At 37.8% G+C, this 15,727-nt stretch overlaps 1 protein-coding gene across 14 annotated transcripts in view; it reads left to right on the forward strand.

The window, feature by feature from the left end:
* LOC126979818 (ras-related protein Rab-5C-like) overlaps window positions 1-15,727 on the forward strand; it is a 31,329-nt gene that overhangs the window by 2,299 nt on the left and 13,303 nt on the right. For all 14 annotated transcript variants that reach the window (XR_007732875.1, XM_050829363.1, XM_050829366.1 and 11 more), the window contains exons 2-3: window positions 2,066-2,313; window positions 9,864-9,936. Coding sequence is in view for 13 of the 14 variants with exons in the window: in XM_050829363.1 (XP_050685320.1) it covers window positions 2,069-2,313; window positions 9,864-9,936 (318 nt within the window). In the remaining variant the exon portion in view is untranslated. The remainder of the gene's footprint in view (window positions 1-2,065; window positions 2,314-9,863; window positions 9,937-15,727) is intronic.

A 15,727-nucleotide genomic window follows, 5' to 3' on the forward strand; every position in this document is an offset into this window, starting at 1 on the left:
AAAATTAGACTACTTGGATTAATAATAATTATTTTGAAATTCATGTCAGTACATATTTTATTTCATCTTGAATTGTATGATTTTATCCAATAATTTATCAATGTTACCAACATAGACCAGTGGGAGGCTCCTTTGCACAGGATGCCGGCTAGATTATGGGTACCACAACGGCGCCTATTTCTGCCGTGAAGCAGTAATGTGTAAGCATTACTGTGTTTCGGTCTGAAGGGCGCCGTAGCTAGTGAAATTACTGGGCAAATGAGACTTAACATCTTATGTCTCAAGGTGACGAGCGCAGTTGTAGTGCCGCTCAGAAGTTTTGGGGTTTTTCAAGACTCCTGAGCAGCAGTGCATTGTAATGTAATGGGCAGGGCGTATCAATTACCATCAGTTGAACGTCCTGCTCGTCTCGTCCCTTATTTTCATTAAAAAAAAAAAATGGTTGTCATTTGCTACATACCGGAAGATGTAGTGGCGGTAGGCCATGGTGTTCTATGGGGGAGGCCTTAGTTCAAAAGTGGTCATCCACTGCCATCTTCCAGCTGAAATGATGATGAATGATGATACAAAAAAATGATTATTTAAACAATCAATGAATAAGTTTTCATTTATCTATGAAATGTGTATAGTAATTAGTACAAGCTGCATATTGGTGAGCACTATTAATATATTTACTTTCACAGCGTCACTTGTATGTCTAATCCAATAAAAACTATTAAGATCGCCACCCACTCACTGATGTTATGCATGTCTTCTTACATCATTATGTGATTGTTTTCCGTTGTGTTTGAAAAGCATAAAACGTTGAGGTAATGTTACATTCAGTGAAAAAGAGATATCTATGATTAGAGGCCGGATTATATGCAAATGCATATTGCATGCTTTTAAATATTTAGTACCTTTACTGTAGCGGTAGTTGCATATTTTAGAAAAAAACAAATATTATTATGCATATTTACGCTCGATCTAACCCATCGTTCGATGCTTTTCATAGTACGCCCAAACATTGCACTAAAAAAATTCTGCCCAGTAACCTCAGTAGATGTAGAACACTCCTTTTCCGTTTACAAAAATTTATTAAGCAATCATAGACACAATTTGTCTACAGAACATGTAGAACAGTACTTAGTAGTACATATTTTTAAAGGTAAATCTTAAATTTTATTGTTACTTAAGTAACAATCTATTATAATGTAGGTATATTTTGTAATAGATTCTTTCAATAATACGATTGTCAGTACAAGCCTTTATAAAATGAAATAAAAATATGACTTTATTTTTTCCTGTTTAATTTTATGCATATTTTGGCCCTTTTTATGGATTTTCATGCATATTTTAGTTATTTTACTTGCATATTTGCATGCATATTTTGGGTATTTTTAATAGCTTATAATCCTTTCTCTACTTATGATGTTTACTGTCGTCATATTATTTTTTGAAGGTTTTTGTCATTGCCATACATTGATATCTCATTTTGCACATAATTAGCCCCTTACCACAATATGGAAATTGTAGTAAGTACTCGGTCAATTCAATAACTAAAGAGTTTAATCAATTCAACCATTATTATTTGCTAACAGTCTTTTACGAATTTATGTTATAAGGAGAATTAAATTTATAAGATGTCTTCTCATGATATTTTTTTTATGTACTTCATTAGTAATTTATTGTTACTTTTTAAAAAGAATGTAAAGCATTGACAAGACATTCATTTATGGAAGTTATTGATAACAGTTAATTTGGCAAGACCTAGAACATAACTTTGCTATTGGAAAGTTACTCTGTGAGATATTGTTAAGAACGTAACGTAAACATGGATGTTATGATAATTTAAATAAAACTCTTTTTAATGGATCAAAAACTGTGTTTTTAAAATTGTTTTTTGCGTCAAAGTTACTTTTTAATATTATTTTAGCTAACCTGACGTTTCGTGACATTTTCTGAGCACGTTTCCAGGAGGGACTGTATTTTGTTTAAATGTGTAATACTAGCGTTAATCAGAGAAGATACAACGTAATGATAGTGATTTTTGTTTGGAGTAAATTTGTTTGTATGTCTTGTGCAGGCGATGGCTACAAACAGGACCGGTTCGCAGCGGGCGAACGGCGCACCACAGACCAAAGTGTGTCAGTTCAAACTGGTGCTACTGGGCGAGTCAGCGGTGGGCAAGTCGTCATTGGTGCTGCGCTTCGTGAAGGGCCAATTCCACGAGTACCAGGAGAGCACGATCGGCGCCGCCTTCCTCACGCAGACGCTGTGCCTCGATGACACTACCGTCAAGTTCGAGATATGGGACACCGCGGGCCAGGAGAGGTACGGTTATACTCCCCTGTAACGTGGACATTACTGGCTGACATCCCCAGCTTTCTCTCATATACAGCCAAACAATCAAACTCAAATAATCTTTATTCAATTTGGCTTAAACTAAGCGCTTTTGAATCGTCAATATATTTCTTTTACAATTACTGAATTTACCATATGTTCCAACTCAAGTGCCACTCTTTTCAATCAAATAGAGTATTTTACAATGGCTGTAATATACATAACAAATTAGTTTTGTGAGGTGCTGTATCCAATACATGGATATAGCTTAAATAATATCAAATATTTCATAAAAGTGATAAACAATAAACTGTATAAATATAAATTATCCTATATTGGATGCACAACCGATCTATCGGTATGATCGATATGATATCGAACGAACTTCCTTTCGCGACAGTTTGATTAACCCCCTAGACATGACATGTATACCATAAAGAAAAGCGTGTGCACCAATATGGATCCCACCAATGCTCTTGTGATTCCTCTCGTGTTCCAGCCTTCACGAAATTCATAGACGGTCGTCTTCACTTACCATAAGAGGACTCGCAGACGTCTTTATCCTTCCGTTACATAAAAAAAAATTATGTGCGTAAAAAGTGAAACCTGCAATGTGTATGAACCTCTAAACTGCATATGAAATCCTGGTACATGTTGATAGGATGGCACATGATTTCAACCGCTATGAAAGACATTACTATCACCGCTACTATATTTATGTTCTCATGGTGTATATATAGTAATATGTCGTGCGCATGACGTCACAATATATACTAGTCTAAACAAAATAAGGGCCACTTGATTTTTTTGGCCTCGCTAGCGATAATTTATTTTTTATGCATTCTCAAGTAGCTGATACTTTATTGTGGTGTTACATTATTTGTTTACACATCTTTTTTGAGCATTCCCGCATAATTGTTTAAAGTGGGTAGTTTTAGATAATTTATTGTAACCACTTGATTCTACCCGATTTTAAGACGGGTTTCAACTCAGTCAAATTGACCATTCTCTCAGGAACACTGTAAGTTTTGTTTGACTAGTGGCTGAATTAACATTTTAAAAAAAGTTATGCCGAGAATTCGAAGTCATATGGACTTGTCAACCGTCACTAGGGCCGTAACATTGCTTCAAGAAGGCCAAAAAAATTTTTTAGTGATGACCGTCGCATTAGGGTCTGGAGGCGTGAAGGTGAGCGATTTTCGAATGCTTGCATCCATGAAAGTGACAGGTTTGGGGGCCCCAATATTATGGTATGGGGAGGAATCTCTATATCAGGCAGAACCGAGCTGGTAATTCTAAACGAAGGCACAATAACAGCTCAACGTTACATCGATGAGGTCATAAGACCCCATGTGGTCTCATATGCACACATATGTACGATAATGCTCGCGCTCATACAGCTAGGGCCACCAGAGAAGCCCTAGAGGAGGCTGGTATACAGGTGTTGGACCGGCCTGCAAACAGTCCGGATCTAAATCCGATTGAACACATGTGGGACTTACTGAAACGCAGTGTTCGAAGCACAAACCAACCCGTGCACAATGAATGACAGCTAATAAACGTTCTGATATCAGCTTGAAACAAATTCCTCAAGAAATAGTGGTACACCCGGTGGAGAGTGTACCTTCTAGGCTTCAAGAGTGCATTAGTAATCGAGGACGGCATACTAGATATTGAAGAAAGTCATAAATCAACCAACATTTTAGGTTTTTATTTTTTCAGATTTTTTTTTCCTGACTAATTATTTTTGCAAAAATGTTAATTTTTAGAAAAAGTGGAGAAAGTTTTTTTTTAATGCATCATTATTTTATGCTGTCACAATAAAAATCAATCAATATATCCAATTGAATCATTGATCAACCTTTAAACCTCAAGAATTCATGAGAATACTGTAAAAACGTGGTGGCCCTTATTTTGTTTTCACTAGTATATTAAGGTATACTCGCGTCATACATAAGACAATCTCTTCGTCAACTATGATCCCCTGGTACCAAAACACTGTATAATGCTTCCTTTGTCATTATTCCCAAGTTATTAATTCTCGTTCTTCGTAATATGTCTCATCTAGATAATGTTAACGTGATAACATTAATCATCTCCATATAAATATTAGTATCTTATTTATATTACGTCTGGGTTGTTGAGCTATTAATATTTACCCCTAACAGGCAATGCACCAATTAGAGGTCAATGTCTCGATCCAACGCAATAAAGGAAAGAACCAAAATAATTTCTTACGACCTTTATTTACATTAAGGTGTTTGTAATAAACAATATTTAAACGAGTTGGCTGCATTTAATTTAGTGCAGGATACAGTTATACAACTTATTCAAATATTATTATTGTAAATCTCGGCTCACGGATATGGTATAGTTATCATAATATTGTGTACTAGCTGACCCGGCGTACGTTGTTTTGCCATATAAAGTATAATTCACGCGATAGTTTTATAAGTAGTAAAATATTGCCTATATTATAGCCTGTACATCATTTTGTTCTATTGTCAATAGTTTTTGCAGCGCACGCAAAAATAGGTTTTCGATTTTACACCTTGTGTTACAAAATAGCAATTTTATTATGGATCCCTAATTTTGAAAAAAAAACATAGCCTCCTTTCTCCTTAACGCCTTCCTCGATAAATGGACTACCCAACACCGAAAGAATCATTCAAATCGGACCAGTAGTACCAGAGATTAGCGCGTTCAAACAAACAAACAAACACTGCAGCTTTATAATATTAGTATAGATTTACATTCATGCAGTTTAGTTTACTACGCAGTACTCCAGCGTACGACGTATCTGTCTGGGGCTCGAAGGTTTCGAAAGTTTCAAGGAATAATATCTTATATCTTTAAACGAGCAATTCTTGTATATTATCTGAATCTCGGAAACGGCTCCAACGATTTTAATGAAATTTAGTATACAGGTAGTTTCGGGGGCGAGAAATCGATCTAGCTAGGTTTCAGTTTTAAAAAAAATGTAGTTTTATCCGTGATTTAATGAGAAACAGCTACAATAACATTAGAATACAAAGGTAAATTTCGTCACTATATATAATACCTGAGATGGGACATTGGGTGATCCGGAAAGCAGAAGACTCCGGTTCGAATCTAGATGTCCTATTAGGATTTTTTTGTTAAAGTTTTGTACATTCTTAAAAATGCGAGCAATTCTCGGTCGACCAGATATTGAATATATTATACTGCCATACACCGAAAGAGATGGTAAATTTATTTAAAAATATTAACACCGAGGTGACCGTGACCAAGCCGGTGTGGAAACGAAGAAAAACACATTAACCCAGGGATAGAGAAATCACCCATGTAGTAAATTTGACCCAAATCATTAGACCCGATTTTGAGATACGCAAAATATATGTATGAACAAGATTTGATCCGTGTTTTTTTTTTATAAATTTTATTTATTTAAGGGTTAATCTTGTATATAATTTATACGTCTTGATAGAGCCTCTTGCTGCCAGACAAAAGATAAAAACTGGTAGATTTATTACTTTAGTGTGCGTGACAAGCGACGTCTTACACTCGCGATTTGTATGTGAGCTTTGTATGTTTATTTGTGTTAGTGTGCGTACATGGCTAAAATAGAGGTTAACAGTCACCCTCAATTTTTTTCGACGTTTACACAGCTGCCACAGTCAATCCAGGTTTTAAACATAGCTTCAATCAAATACATACCTATTATAATAAAAGCACTATGTACTTTTAAAATTCACAGTTTTAAATAAAGATTGAATGGTGTGTGGATCCTTGCGTGCGTGCATTGCTTAAAATAGAGGTTAACTGTCACCCTCAATTTCTTTCGACGTTTTCACAGCTGTCACAGTCTATCTAGGTTTTAAAAGGCAAGGCTTCTATCAAATACATACCTATTTACTAATAAAAGCACTATACACTTTTTAAATACACAGTTTAAAAAAATATTTAATGAATTTAATTTTCATCTGTAAATATAATAATTTGCTGTGTTTGTATTACGTACGATGTCCAGGTAAATTATATGATTAATAATGTTAGTTAACATGTCGCGCCGGGTTTCAACGCTCGCCATAATAATAATATTGACACACTTTTTACACAAATTATCTTGCCCCCAAATTAAACATTATAGCCTGTGTTATGGGTTACAAGACAATTATATATTTAATACAATATAGTTACTTAAACATACATAAATACATTTAAACATCCATGGCTCGGAAACAAACATCCATATTCATCATATAAATGCTTGCACCTACCGGGATTCGAACCCGGGACCACTAGCTTAGTAGGTAGGATCGCTAACCATTCGGCTATACAGGTCGTCAAATAATAGATTGTTTTTTTTCACCAACTCATAAAGGCCTAATCTCCAAACATCTTTAAGCAAAATATCTTCAAGTTCATATTGTACTTGATCGCAAGAAGATAATCGTGTGAAATCTGCAAGAAATAACAACTGAAGGTCTAACTAACGTCGCGTACGGTTAATGTATGCATCTTATCGTCATTCAGTAATAAGTTAACGTATTCACTATTTTGTATGTATCTCTCGTGATTTGCCGGTCTACTTACGGCCGTTTTCAAATACCTAACTATCCTAAGTTTAATTTACTAGAGGTAGACAAATCTATCCTTTGACGCTTACTTACATTTCAATAACCTATCAACGTAAAGCATTGGACTATAACTATATTGGATATAACTGTGGATAGTAAGATCTTGTCATTAAATTTCGATAGCAATATGTCCGTGACTAGATAGATCAGAAGATACATAATAGCTTTAAGGGTAAATGTATACACTTCTATAATAAAGTCCCGGCCACTGTTCAGGCATTATCTATAAATAAATTTAAATGTTTTATAAAAAGATGGCTCTGTCGTAAATCCTATTACTCCACTGCTGAATATCTAAATGACCGGACAGCCTGGGACTAGATTGTGATTATTTTATAGCGATAGAAATGATTGTACAATATTGTATATTTTTATTGAAAAGAGCGCAAAAACAGCTGTGAGAGTTTCTTGCGCCGCTTCTTCTCTCTCAGAGCGCCATTTGTTTCCGAAGCGGTAGTAGTATCTAGTAGTTATTAGAAGTGACATCAAAAAGAATTCTAAAGGAATCAATTTTGAGAAAATAAATGCCTTTTATGCCTTTTACTAGAGATACGTTATTGAAATCGGTCGTTAGCTATATTTGTGTTATGTTCGATATGTTTTAATTAGGATCCGCAAGGAATGTAGTTGCTCCAACTTCATCACAAACTGGTTCCTTACTGCGTGCGTCAATGAAACTAAGAATTTGTTCTGTATCGAGAACCCGTTTAGTTCCTCGTCATCTCTTTAGTGTTGAGTGAGCCTTAACTAACGGAAACCCTATAGCCCCGCTGTCGGTCCGTCTGTCAGCAGGTGTTATCTTATAAACCACTATCGTTAACTGGGTGAAGTTTTAATAGAATGTGTATTACTATTGACGCTAAGGGCCGCTGCAGACGTGGCGGGTTTTATACGCGAGACGATACGGGAGGTTTTGGAAAAATCATTACATACAAAATGTGTATGAAAGAGCCTATGTTTTTCTATGAAATTAAGGGACGAGACGAGCAGGTCGTACAGCTAATGGTAATTGATACGCCCTGTACAATGCAGTGCCGCTCAGGATTCTTGAAAAACCCCAAAAATTCTGAGCGGCAGTACAATTGCGCTCGTCACCTTGAGACATAAGATGTTAAGTCTGATTTGCCCGCCCTTCAGACCGAACACAGTTATTTTTACACATTACTGCTTCACGGCAGAAATAGGCGCCGTTGTGGTACCCATAATCTAGCCGGCATCCTGTGGAAAGGAGCCTCCCACTGTTGAATAAAATGTGGCGTTCACGGTAAAAATGTCGTCGCCAACGATGTTTAGCACGTCCGTGTTTCCACTACGTATTCAGTCACACTTTTCGTTCGGTAGAGAGAAGTAGTGACGTGTCGATGTTGTTCACAACACTAGCACGTTAGATGCGAGTCACTGTCACAGTTCGTATTATGGTGCTTCTCAGGATATTATCAAAATAACCCCTTCTACTCGTATCTGTTCATATAAAATATTTATAACTACCGATACCATGCACACCGCGTTTTTTTTACAATAAAATCACATTTTCTTACACTATTTTAATTTTAATTGAAATTTATGAAGATTTATTTTCTATAAAAGCGTAATTTTTTAAACTATTATTTATTTTTTTACAAGGAAAATCGGTTTATTTTTGTGCGCGTTCCGCGGCTCATTTACAATATCATCCGTACGAATATCATATATCAGCCATAGTAGCGATTCCAAGCAACTTCCTTCATTAACAAACATAAACTTGTTATGCCTACTACTAGGCTAAGTCGAGTTAGTAAGTCTTTTGTGGGGCGATGTATATGCTTTTATCTACACCCATGCTTTAAATCCTCTATTAAAGATTCTGAAACAGTTAGCTTATTGCCAACATTAAAACTCCCAATGTTCTAATAACCATTACATCATCCAAAAGAGTGTTGTAATGTTGTACTGAATTTCATAACAACACCCCAATTTTTTTTTCATTCCCTTCATGCTCAAAGAGTTTTAACAGACAGTCACATTCTTTTTGCTCGATGCGTGGCATCTGTATGAATTTCAAAAAAAGAACATTTTGGTTTACGCGCGTTCCACAAGACCAGAACGTCGCGCGCCGAAAAAAAGTAGGTTAATCGAATCCCCGCCATTTTCCTTCGATATTTTTATTGTTTTGTTTACAAAAAATGAGCGATTAATTTCCAAAAGAACATAATATTCAAGTGAATTTTAATTATTGCACTATACAAAATGTAAATTACTACTAAAATAAATAATTCTTTCATTAATACTTAGTTTATTTGTTTATAATCTGTAATTAATGATATTAGGTTACTATTAGGACTGGCTGTTTTAATGTTAGCAGTAAGCTAACTGTTTCAGAATCTTTTAGAGGATTCATATTTTGGGTGTAGATAAAGTCTTGTATGCAACTGTTGATAATTAGGTATTAAAACACTCATGTGATACTATTATCACACTCGGCTTCGCCTCGTGAGATAAATCCACATTCGTGTTTTAATACCCCTTATTACACAACAGTTGCTATAAATAACTATTACAACAAGATCAGAAAATTATTACGTTATTATAACATAAACAACTTTATTATTACGGTAAAGGTTACTATAACATAAAGACTTTCTTAATGATTCTCCACAGATTGGGAATGGAGCGACCGCCCTCAGGCTATTAGATAATAAGTTTAACTGTACAGTATAACTTTGTAAACATACTTTTTGATGAAAAAAAAAGACCGCTGAGTTTGTTGCGCTATTCTTCTCAGGTCTGAGGCGTTATTTTTTAATGGGTGGTAGTTTTTGACTTTCAATAAGTGATGTCACATCCTATTTTGAATAAAAATATTTGAATTTGAATTAAAAAAAAATACCCTCAACTCATGATTGATCAGGAGTTTTGAGTAACTGTTACATTGTTTGTTTACAGGTATCATAGTTTGGCGCCCATGTACTACCGGGGGGCCCAAGCCGCAATAGTTGTATACGACATCACTAATCAGGTGAGTTATCCATATTATTATACTTATATCTATATATATATATATATATATATATATATATATATATAAATGAATTGCTGTTCGTTAGTCTCGCTAAAACTCGAAAACGCCCGGACCGATTTGGATAATTTTGGTCAGCTAGTATTATTAAATAAACGTTTCATGTCTTTTTTTTTATACGGAACATCTAAATTAAGATAATAATATATTAAAAAACTAAGGAATTTTATTTAATAAAGGTACAACATAATATAATTAGGGTTCCATGTGGGAGGCACCTTTGCACAGGATGCCGGCTAGATAATGGGCACCACAACGGCACCTATTTTTGCCGTGGAGTAGTAATGTGTAAGCATTACTGTGTTGCGGTCTGAAGGGCGCCGTAGCTAGGGAAATTACTGTTCAAATGAGACGGCGAGATGGCGAGCGCAGTTGTTTTTCAGAATTTTTTGGGTTTTACAAGAATCCTGAGTGGCACTGCATTGTAATGGACAGGGTGTATCAATTACCATCAGCCGAACGTCCTGCTCGTTTCGCCCCTTATTATCATAAAAAAAAAGAATGTGTTTTTTTTATACGGAAATATAATCTACTAACTGCAGACAGATATACTATTAACATAAGTTTGTTTGTGACGCAACCTGATGTCGGTAACGCGACCGGCTTACTGAAAATTGATACTCTTAAAGAAGTCCATGAAATGGTTAGCACACCCATAACATTGACCAATTTCCATCAAATAATATAAAATGGCCTGAAAAGTAAAGAAGCACATATTGTAGCTTGCCTTACCAGGTTGAACTGGCTCCGGAATGAAGTGATTTAGGACGAACTGTGACGCAACTGGACGGGCGAGATGTGCTCTCTCTTGCTCGATAGCTCGCATTGGTTTCATGTCCCTCGTCGTTTAGTGTACCTACCAGCCTAGCGAAACTCTCTAGGAAAGAAGCGATTCACTCGATTGTATAAAACGTGCAGTCATTGATAGATTGACAGATGAGGCTATAATCTTGTGAAAAAACGGAGATCCACTACGTTTTAAGCAACTGTACGCTTTCAAACCTAGCCGGATTATACTTCGTGGCCAATCGAGATACTGTAATTACTACTACTTCAACCTTATGTCAAATTAATGCACGTTTCATACTAAACTTAATTTAGATTTTTAATTAGGTAGTCCTGCCTCTTATTGCGTAGTATTTACATCCTCTTTGGTACCTACGTCCTTGGAGGGAGCAGCTGTTCCCTCCTAGACGAGAGTCATATAAATGCGCCCTACCGCCATAGGAGCGGGATGAGAGAAGAGGCAACAGACTCAGCAAATGTCAATCGCAATTCACGGCGCTCCGCTCGGGACGATTTGAGATTGAAAATTGTCGAGGATAAAAAAAGATGAAATTTTACGAGAAGTTTTAATAGATTTTGAAAAGAAGCGCGCAGAGGAAGCTATTTCATTTTTTTTTTCTTTTTTATTCCGTTAAAATAAAATTACCTCACGTCCATATAATAACTAAAATAATAACTTTATTTCTCACCAACAACCAAAATCACAATACAACGAAAGCTTAAAAAAATACAGGGGTTTGGTCTTGGATCGCTGGTGCTTGTGGTAGGTAATAAATCAAAGAATAAATGTGTGTGTGTGTGTGTGTGTTTTTGTGTGCGTGCGTGCGTGCGTGTGAGTGAGAAAGAGATTGAGAGGTGCGGAACCATGCGTGTGATAGGTGCGTGTATATGGTGTTCTTGGTTCATAGGTGTGCTAACCATTAAATCCAATAACATATAACCAATGTGAAATACTCACATTTTAAAAAATTACGACTAAAATAATATAGTATTCTTTATCTGCCCCCTCTGTATTGATTCCTCTCTACGCACGTAGGCATGTCAACGTGTCCAATGCACTTTCTTTTACGATTATGAAACGGGTATGGTAATAGTGGAATTAATTGGACGGATAAGTATATTTTAATGGTCAGAGACTGCTAATGGCTGTCACTAATGATTTAAATCAAGTTTATCTGTTTATACACGCGGGCAGCCCACTGTAGACTACTCTGTTATGCCGTTATCTGTATAACTAAATTTATTTCTATAAAATTTCGATGTTATCTTAATTTTCTGCACGTTACTGCGTATATTTTACCGTACAGAGCAGCGGTTGATTGTTTTATTGATTTATTCCCGCTGGGTTTCATGCATTTTTCTGGTGTAGTTCTACTTGAGTGCACTTAGTCTTCTGAAATGATTGATTATGACGGATACACATTTCAAATGGTTGTATTTACTACTACTACGAGGCTACTTTGCAACCTCAACAGCGCCTATTACTGCCTTGAAGCAGCAATGTGTAAGCATTATTGTGCTTCGGTCTGCAGGGCGCCGTAGCTAGTGAAATTACTGGGCAAATGAGACTTAACATCTTATGTGTCAAGGTGACGAGCGCAACTGTAGTGCCGCTCATAATGCCAGATTTGTGTATGTCAGTTATTTTCGGCTCTTCGCTATGGGGTCATGGAGGTAGGTAGGCCTTTAATCTGTCTGGCCACGAATCTGTGGATTTACGCTCTGTTTTTATGGAAAATATAGTCACTGCTTGTTCTACAGATTTCTTAAGCGACCCAATATCGACGCGTTGATTAGAGCTCTTTTAAAGTCTGGAACATTGACTTCCAGCCAATCTTGGCCAGTTCCTCGTGAGGTCTTGCTACTAGGTTTATTTTTACGAAGCTAAAGGTTTCACGAAAGGTTTCACAACTACAGGCCTATTGTTATTACCTCCCTGCTCTCCAAAATCATGGAGAGCATAATTAGCCGTCAGCTCTTGGTATACCTAGAGGGTCACCAGTTGATCAACGACCGACAATACGGGTTTCGCCATGGTCGGTCGGCAGGTGATCTTCTGGTATACCTAACACATAGATGGGCTGCGGCTATTGAAAGCAAGGGGGAAGGCCTGGCAGTTAGCCTGGATATAGCGAAGGCCTTTGATCGTGTATGGCATAAGGCGCTCCTCTCTAAACTTCCATCATTTGGGCTTCCCGAGAGCTTGTGCAAGTGGACCTCCAGCTTCCTCACTGGGCGCAGCATACAGGTCGTTGTCGACGGACATTGCTCGAACCCGAAGCCCGTGAATGCTGGAGTGCCCCAAGGCTGTGTGCTATCTCCTACGCTGTTTCTTCTGCATATCAATGATATGTTGGACACCTCCAACATTCATTGCTATGCAGATGACAGCACTGGTGATGCCGTATACACGGGCCATGCACGTCTCTCTCGGCAAATCGTCGACCAGTGCCGGGAGAAACTTGTGTCTTCTATCGAGTCCTCTCTTGAGAAAGTCGCGGAATGGGGTAAATTGAACCTTGTCCAATTTAACCCCCAGAAGTCTCAAGTTTGCGCGTTTACCACTAAAAAAAACCCCATTTGTCGCATCACCGCTCTTCGACAACACTTCCCTAAAAGCCTCGCCTAGTATCGGAATACTGGGTCTCGAAATCTCGAGCGATTGCCAATTCCGTGGCCATCTGGAGGGCAAAGCCAAATTGGCTTCAAAGAAACTGGGCGTCATTAATAGAGCACGGCAATACTTCAAGCCGGCCCACATTCTAGCGCTGTACAAAGCGCAGGTCCGGCCACACATGGAGTATTGCTGTCATCTCTGGTCTGGCGCACCCCAGTATCAGCTTGAACCATTTGACCGCGTGCAACGCAGAGCAGCGCGAATTGTCGTGGACACAGTACTCTGTGAACGGCTGGATCACTTGGCGTAGCGTAGAGACGTCGCTTCATTGTGTGTCTTCTACCGCATTTATCACGGGGAGTGTTCCGAAGAGCTGTTTTACCTAATTCCTGCCGCCGAATTCCACCTTCGCACGACACGCCACAAGTTAGGATATCATCCTCACCATCTGGATGTGTGGCGGTCCTCCACAGTGCGGTTTACAAGGAGCTTTCTTCCACGTACTACAAAGCTGTGGAATGAACTTCCTTGTGCGGTGTTTCCGGGACGATACGACATGGGTACCTTCAAAAAAAGCGCGTACACCTTCCTTAAAGGCCGGCAACGCTCCTGAGATTCCTCTGGTGTTGCAAGAGAGTATGGGCGGCGGTGATCACTTAACAACAGGTGACCCGTACGCTCGTTTGTCCTCCTATTCCATAAAAAAAAAAAAATACACATTGACAGAACGCTGCGCGCGCGCCAAAATAGTACAATATACGACTGATATGAGGCTTGTGCAGTGTATTGAAAATGACCGACTACTCTATACGCACTTTGTGCAAGGCAATCACAATTGTGTTTTTTTTAAATACCTCAGCCTTGAAAAAATTGATGTAAAGCGGGATAATGATCGAGGTTTTTAAGGGCGTTCCAAATTATAATTATTAGGTAAATAAAAATAAAATTTAATTTTTTTAAGTTCTACCAATATTTATGGCCAGACTAGTTGTTATAGTTTATTGTTTTTGCTCAAATAGAAGACATTTATAGCTACAACAAGAAGAAGCAAATAATTTCTGACTATTTTTAGTGGGCTTCATAAAGTACTAAATAGAGGCGTGTTTATACACTTTTATAATATAATCTCTGCCTTTGATTAGATTTCTATAAAGAATTTTTAAAGGTTTATTTAAAATGGCTCTGCTGTAAATATGAATTAATTCCAGCCACGTATAGAGTATTGCTGTAATCTCTGGTCTGGTGCACCCAAGTATAAGCTTGAACCATTTGGCTGTGTCGACGTCGCTTCATTGTGTTTTAATACCGTATTTATCAGTTATTGTTCCTCTAAAGCTGTTTGACCTAATCCGTGCCGCCAAAATCCACTATTACACGGCACGCTATATAAATAAATATATAGACACGCTACGAACTTGGATATCATCCTCACCATCTGGATGTGAGGTGTTCCTCTGCGAATTTCAAGGAAAATTCTTCCACCTACGATCAAATTATGGAATGAGCTGCCTTGCGAGGTGTTTTCAGGACGATACGACATATTATGTGCTCTTTGTAAAAGCACCCACACTTTTCTATAAGGCCATCAACGCTTCGGTGTTATTGCAGTGAATATGGGCGGCGCTGATCGCTTAATATTAGGTGACCCGTACGCTTATTTGCCCTCCTCTTTCATGAAAAATGTAATAAATATATGTAGATCGTTCGTGTCGCACATTAGAGGTTGTTGAGTTTTGTTATCTAGAAATGATATATTATGTAGTTGTTGAACGAGCAACAGTCGTTGACTTTATCAATTTACTTCGTTTGCGTTATTTACATTTTCGCGTTTTATAATTGGTATTATGATTGGCGGTGGGACAGCGGAACAAGTGAAAGAGGTGTTGTATATTTGGGAAGTTTGTTTACTGGAGAGGGGAAGCGTGAAGGTGATGGTATGGTATAGGGGCTCCTGTTACATCCACAAATAATCCTCTAGTATGGGTCCATTTTGCGTGCAGTATTAGCCATTTACTCTAACCAGCCAAGCTTCTTCCTGAAGTTCAGAAAAACGCCTGGGGTGTTCGCCTTCTTGGAGACTTCCTGGAGCGACCTCGTATTAGTTGAGGTTTTTGGCCGTTGGTTGGCCACCCCCGCACATTCCAGGATTTCGCGAGTGAACGTTTCGTCCTCGGCTAGACAGCCTCTGCACTTAGGACTGTCCGTTACGATTGTGAAATGGTGTTTGTTTAGTGATGTGTGACCCGTTAGTGTCGACCATTATACGGATGGTCATGTCTGTTGATGCTGAGAAGTCTACGTGTCGGTTTGGGTGATAGTGCAGGTATC

The sequence above is a fragment of the Leptidea sinapis genome, chromosome 4 (assembly GCF_905404315.1).
Source record: "Leptidea sinapis chromosome 4, ilLepSina1.1, whole genome shotgun sequence".
In the NCBI taxonomy this organism is placed as follows: domain Eukaryota; kingdom Metazoa; phylum Arthropoda; class Insecta; order Lepidoptera; family Pieridae; genus Leptidea; species Leptidea sinapis.